Raw genomic sequence first — 7,424 nt, 5'->3', positions numbered from 1 at the left:
CCATTTTTAAGATAGTCATAACAACTGACATGTGTAAGAGTACTTGATGACCTTAAATCTAATGTACAAAGGCAATATAGTTTATTCCTGTCTGTGTAAGGATGTGAACAATTAATGATGGAATTGTCTTACAATCTATCGTAGTATACTCTTCTGGCTTGCTTTTTACCACTAACAGTATTCTAGATGTTAGAAGATGCAGTGAAGAGAATGAGATCATGGGGTGAAGTCTTTGTTCACTGTATTTCATAGTTTCTAGATTTCTCCTATCAAACTATGAGGTCTAATTGTGGTTTATCTAATGGTTGATAATATCAGAAACGGATAGTTATAATATCTTCAATTGTCTATGATCATTATGAAACAGGGAAACGTGGAAACTGAAAACTGGATATTCACCTCATATAATATTTGATGGATACCTTGTTGCTCTTTCTAACAATCACTTGTACAGCTGTCAGTATTACATGCGGTTCATCGACTATTCGCTTGAAGTTTGATTTGAGATCACGTAATTCTTGGTGGTCTGAATACTTCTATGTTTATCGCTATGGTTACACTAATACATACGATACTAGTCCTGCAGTTACAAAAGGAGTTATGAATAAAGGAATGGAAATGTGCATTAAGAACTACAATAACAACTACCAGTATGAAATTGACTTATCAACAGGAACATATAGCTGGGAGGCAGATGCTTATTTGACTTTGTATGGACCTTATGATAATATTATTCTCAAAACATTTCCTTTTACTGGGAAAAAAAGGTTTTCTCTTTCTACACCAATCGACAAGGGAGATAGTTGGTATTACCGATACTCGCTGCCATCTGATACATGGACTACAGACTCATCTGTGTCTGGATGGAGTTTAAAGAATACTAATTTTGATTTTGCTACGCAAGGTCATACAAGAATGTACTTCAAAAGGACTTTTATTGCTCCTTCTGTTGTTGCTTATGAGGCTTCGTTGCGATATCCTAGAGGTATTGTTGTGTATATAAATGGTAAAGAAGTGTTCCGAGACAATATTCCTTCAGGAGATATCACTTCTTCAACTACTTTCACTGGTTCTTATGTTGATACAACAAGTAACTATCATAGTATCATTCGTCCTGCAAATGAAATAAAAAGTAGTCCAAATATTATCAGCGTCATTCTCTTTTTGGGTACCTCTGATAATAGTATCAGATTTGATGCATGGTTGGCTGCTTATGAAAGATCCTATAATTCAAACGTTAACTGCTACAAAATCCCAATGCAGAATAGGAATTCTGCAACCGATTGGGAGTATTCAACCATCCAAACATTATCCTCAACTTCAGCTGCGATGGAACTTGTTCCTTCTGCAGATATGGCAGTGGTACATGGCTTTAATATCGATATGAATGGTACTCCAACGGCTGAATCTGGCATACTTGAATGGGAGGAACGATACGATGGTTTCTATCGTCGATCGTCATATCATTCATTTTTGTCAGGTTCCATGTATAGTACCTCATATCATGATAGAGAAGCAATGAGAGCAAGATTTTCAATTAATGGAGCTGGATCCGTGAAGATTCGTGAGATGTCTTTACTCGTCTGCAGCTACAATGGATTAAATCCTCAAATAGAATATTCAGTTGACACATATGAATGTACAGTTAATCATCAGTGCACAATAACTCCAATTAATCAACTTTCCACTGGTAGTGATTATTCATGCAGTTATTCACCACCACTCTCCGGGATGACTATTAGTAATGCTGCAGTATTATCGGGCATTCCAACTGTTTCAACAAATGGAGAAGCAGAGTATAAGATTTCCTGTTCTGTTTCTAATATGCTACATACTTTTATCATTAAACTAAACGTACAATCTCCTCTCCCTGCTCCATCAAATTTCCATTATTCTCCTTCATCGGTCAGTGCTTTCATTACTCAATCGGTGGTAATGAATCCATCAGGTTCTTGTCCTTCTTGTTCCTACTCAGTTCACAGTGGTTCATTCCCCTCTGGTATTACTATTAACTCAAGCTCTGGAGTTATTTCGGGATCTACTACCACTTCTGGAACGCAATCAGTCGTTATCAAGGCACAGAATGCTGGTGGATCGAGTACCACAACGGTTACTCTGACGATAAAACCAAAGCCTTCTGGATTCTCCTATCCACAGTCATATTACTCTATACCGAAAGGTCGGCCTTTCAGTGTCACGCCTTCATTCAGTGGAGAGAGTATTTCGTTTTCCATTCAATCGGGAACCCTTCCTAATGGATTGTCACTGAATAGTAACACAGGAATAATATCAGGAACTCCTTCTACTATTCAATCCCAGGTCACAATCGTTGTGAGAGCTGCAAATCCAGGTGGCTATGTTACAACAACGATTCGTCTTACTGTAACTATTAGTCCTCCCATTTCTTTTATATACAATAATTTCGATATTGTCGCTACAGTTGGGGAAGCAATCAGCCCAATTACTCCAAGTGTGGACTGTGAATCCTGTACATTCTCTGTTCATTCAGGAACCCTTCCGTCAGGTTTAACACTGAATACCAATACTGGAGTAATCACTGGTACTCCCACTGCTATATGTGATTATCAACAAATCTACATCAAAGCAGAGAATTCAGCTGGATCTCTCACCGACTATATCAATATTGCAGTAGTTGCTTCTGTTTCTGGCCTTTCGTATCCAGGAAGTCCCTTTTTAATTGGGAAGGGACAGGCATTCTCCGTCTCTCCAAGTATCAGTTCTGGTTCTTTAACTTTCTCGCTGTTATCAGGGTCGCTACCAACGGGACTAACACTGAATACGAACACAGGAGTGATTTCTGGAACTCCTTCAGTCACTGTAACTAGTGTTACTGCAATGATTAAGGCTACGAATGGTGCTGGAAGCAGTGTGACAACAACAGTTGTGTTTACAGTATTGACATTACCTTCTGGATTCTCATATTCAGGATCTCCTTTCATTATTGCCAAAGGAGAGACTTTCTCAAAGACTCCAACTATCACTGGAGATTCTCTAACATTCTCAATTCAATCAGGTTCTCTTCCGACTGGTCTCTCTCTCAATTCGAATACTGGAGTGATTTCTGGAACTCCTTCTCAATATGTCTCTTCTCAATCAATTGTGATCAAAGCAGAGAACTCTTTGGATAGTGTCACGACTATTATTATTATTACAGTCATTACTCCTCCTTCTGGATTCTCATATCCAGGATCTCCTTTCATTATTGCCAAAGGAGTAGCATTCAGTGTTAGCCCTATTATCACTGGAGATTGTCTTACATTCTCCATTCAATCAGGTTCTCTTCCAAGTGGTCTATCATTGAACGCCAATACTGGAGTGATTTCTGGAACTCCTTCTTCTATTGTTAATCAAAGCACGGCAACAATCAAGGCCGAGAATGGGATTGGAAGTGTCTCCACTACTATTGTAATAGCTGTGGCTGCAGCGGCTTCTTCCTTCTCATACCCCAATTCTCCATTTGTTATTGGTATGGGATTACCATTTTCAGTAACTCCAACTGTTAGTGGAAGTGGATTGTCATTCTCGATTCAATCTGGAACTCTTCCGATAGGTCTTTCTCTCAATTCGAATACTGGAGTAATTTCGGGAACTCCTTCTCAATCTGCTAACCAAATGATAGTAACAATCGCCGCTTCGAATTCTCTAAGTAGTACAACTACTACTGTTGTTTTTACTGTTGTTGCTGCTCCCTCTGGATTCTCTTATCACGACTCTCCATTTACTATTTCGAAGGGCGATCAATTCTCGACATCTCCATCAATTAGTGGACAATCGGTTACTTATTCCATTTCGTCGGGTACTCTTCCAACTGGATTGTCTTTAAATGCAAATACTGGAATGATATCTGGAACTCCAACAGAGAATACGAATCAACGATCTGTTGTTATCAAAGCCGAAAACATGGGAGGTGAAGTGACGACATCTGTTACAATTACAGTTATGACAGCCCTCTCTGTCTTTTCCTATCCAGGGGCTCCCTACACAATAGCCAAAAATGCCATATTCTCAAAGTCACCGTCAATTACTGGAGACTCTCCTATGTTTTCGATTCAGACTGGTTCTTTGCCTTCTGGAATTACTCTTAATACGTCAACAGGTGTTATATCTGGTGAGCCAATCCAATTAGTAAATCAGCAGTCTGTGACTATTAAGGCTGAAAATGGTGTCGGAAGCATATCCACTACAATCGTGTTCACAGTACTCACTGTTCCTTCCAGTTTTTCATATTTGAACTCTCCATTCGTAATAGGAAAGGGAAGAGAATTTACTACATCTCCTTCCATTACTGGAGATACTCTAACATTCTCGCTTCAATCAGGATCACTTCCTTTAGGGTTAAGTTTGAATTCTAATACAGGAGCAATCTCTGGAACTCCTTCAATTTCCACAAGTCAGCAGTCGATAACGATAAAAGCACAAAATGCACTAGGCAGTGTCACAACAACTGTATCGTTCACAGTATTAACGGTTCCTTCAGCTCTAACCTATGCCAATTCATCGTATATACTTCGCAAGGGAAGTCCCTTTTCCACATCTCCTACAGTAATAGGAGATACTCTTACATTCTCAGTTCAGTCAGGTTCTCTACCAAGTGGTCTATCATTGAACGCCAATACTGGAGTGATTTCTGGAACACCCTCTGAAGCAGTAGTTGATCAATCTGTTGTGATCAAAGCCCAGAATGTAATTGACAGTGTAACTGTTAGAATATCATTCACTATTCTTACTCCTCCATCAGGTTTCTCATATCCGGATTCTCCATTTACTATTGCAACAAATAGTGAGTTTTCCGTAACTCCATTGCTTCTTGGTGATTCTTTGGCCTTTAGCATTCAATCAGGTAGTCTTCCAATTGGATTATCATTAAATGATAATACGGGCGTCATTTCCGGTATCCCTACACAATCAATAACTCAACAATTAATAACCATCAAAGCAGCAAACGATATTGGCAGTGTGACAACAACAGTTGTGTTTACAGTATTGACATTACCTTCTGGATTCTCATATTCAGGATCTCCTTTCATTATTGCCAAAGGAGAGACTTTCTCAAAGACTCCAACTATCACTGGAGATTCTCTAACATTCTCAATTCAATCAGGTTCTCTTCCGACTGGCCTTTCTCTCAATTCGAATACTGGAGTGATTTCTGGAACTCCTTCTCAATATGTCTCTTCTCAATCAATTGTGATCAAAGCAGAGAACTCTTTGGATAGTATTACAACGACTGTTGTGTTTACGATCCCTTCACTGCCTTCTGGATTCTCATATTCAGGATCTCCTTTCATTATTGCCAAAGGAGAGACTTTCTCAAAGACTCCAACTATCACTGGAGATTCTCTAACATTCTCAATTCAATCAGGTTCTCTTCCGACTGGCCTTTCTCTCAATTCGAATACTGGAGTGATTTCTGGTTCTCCAACTGTATCAGTTTCTGCAATTACGATTGTAATCAAGGCTTCCAACATTGCTGGTGAGGTAACCACATCGATTACAATGACAGTAATAACAGCCCTCTCTGATTTCTCCTATTCAGGAACTTCCTATGTCATTGCTAAGAACAATCAGTTTATGGCATTGGCTTCAATACTGGGAGATTCTCCAACCTATTCAATTCAATCTGGAACCCTTCCTCCTGGACTAACTCTCAATCCCAACACTGGTGCAATAACTGGTTTGCCTAATCAAGTTGTATCTATCGCTCAAACGATTACTATTAAAGCTGAGAATGTAGTGAGTAGTATCACGGCTACAATCTCCATCCAAGTCCTAACAACTCCAGATCTGATGTATTCTCAAACTCAATTCGTGATCACAACTGGAGTAAACTTTGTCACAACTCCCACAACAGAGGGGGAACAACTCACTTTCTCTATCCAATCAGGTACCCTTCCATCTGGATTGACTCTGAATCCATCTACAGGAAGTATTACTGGAATTCCATCCCAATCCACTCCTCTCGCTTCTCTTGTCATTCGAGCTCAGAATGCTGTCGGGTCTGATATATTCACAATATCCTTCCGAGTAGTGACTCCTCCATCTGCTCTTTCTTATCCGCAATCCTCATATACGATTCCTACTGGATCGTATTTCGCTGTTTCTCCAGCATATGATGGAGATACTTGTGTCTTCTCTATTCATTCTGGCACTCTTCCTACTGGTATTACTCTCGATACAAATACTGGTTCCATTCAAGGAACACCCACGGAATCAACAATAGTTACTCTCAATATTATGGCACAAAACGAAGGAGGAAGCATATCTACCACTTTGTCAGTAACTGTGATGGTTCCTCCGTCTTCACTGAACTATCCTCAGACTTCCTATATTATTTCTATGGATTCAGTATTCTCTATTATTCCAGAGTATATAGGAGAATCAGTAACATTTGCTGTATTATCCGGTGTCCTTCCTGATGGTTTATCTTTGAATGCAAACACAGGCACCATTTTGGGAACTCCTTCCAAGTCTATGACGTCACTAGTCCAAATTCAGGCTTCAAATTCTGTGGGAACGGTTACATTTGATATAAGTATCCGAGTCATGATTCCTCCTTCTTCCATCCACTATCCTCAAGATCTATGTACTTTAGTGAAGGGAGAGGCTTTTGTTATGACGCCTACATATACAGGAGAAGATTTGGTATTCTCTGTTGATTCAGGAACACTTCCAGTGGGTCTAATGCTTAATGAAGAAAATGGAGTGATAAGCGGATCTGCATTATCAACAGTTTCAGCATCAGTAGTTACAATTAAGGCCACGAATCAAGTAGGATCAAAGACTGCAACTCTCACCTTCACCGTGAAAGCAATGTCTGATACAATGATGTTTATTATCATTGGAGCGATTACTGTCATTGTAGTTATTGTAGTTATAGTTCTTCTATGCATGTGCCTCAAGAGAAAGAAATCAAAGTCACCTGAATTACCCATTGTTAAGAGGGAAGATATGAAAGTTTGAGGATGATTTGGTGTGTAAGTTGTTTGGTTAAAACAAGGATACCAGATAGATAATATGATCTTCACTACAACATCATTGACATTCAAATCGATATCATACGATCAATTATTTTTCTACTTAAGAAAGCACTCTTCTGTCGAATAAATTGATCAAGAGAATCAGCATCTCAATTATCATCAATCAATCAATCATACTTGAACTATGCAGCTGCTGCACAAAACTGAATACTTTATCCGAATTCCATCTTCAGTAAGTGATGGAATGTCTAATTCAAATTCAATCATCAATCATCACTATCCAAAAAAGTAGTAGGTAATTGACGCATGTTACGTATTTTTTAGAAGCAGACAAACCGTCGCAAACATGGGCCTCCAACCCTGGGTAGCTATACAGGGTTAACCCTACCAGACAAAATCGCCAGTAAAATGCAGACAAAAAGGCCC

General features: G+C 39.2%; 1 protein-coding gene across 1 annotated transcript; it reads left to right on the top strand.

Annotated features, from left to right (window-relative positions):
* Window positions 1-414: 414 nt before the first annotated feature.
* Window positions 415-6,981, top strand: JH06_5120 (hypothetical protein; the record flags this gene model as incomplete). Its single annotated transcript, XM_014669884.1, has 1 exon — window positions 415-6,981. One exon carries the CDS (start codon window positions 415-417, stop codon window positions 6,979-6,981), a length of 6,567 nt encoding a protein of 2,188 aa, XP_014525370.1.
* Between the last annotated feature and the right edge of the window lie 443 nt (window positions 6,982-7,424).

This window comes from Blastocystis sp. subtype 4, assembly GCF_000743755.1.
Source record: "Blastocystis sp. subtype 4 strain WR1 chromosome Unknown seqid_0384, whole genome shotgun sequence".
Taxonomy (NCBI): domain Eukaryota; class Bigyra; order Opalinata; family Blastocystidae; genus Blastocystis; species Blastocystis sp. subtype 4.
Note: the sequence above shows the minus strand (reverse complement) of the source record. Positions and strands in the feature narration are given on the sequence as shown.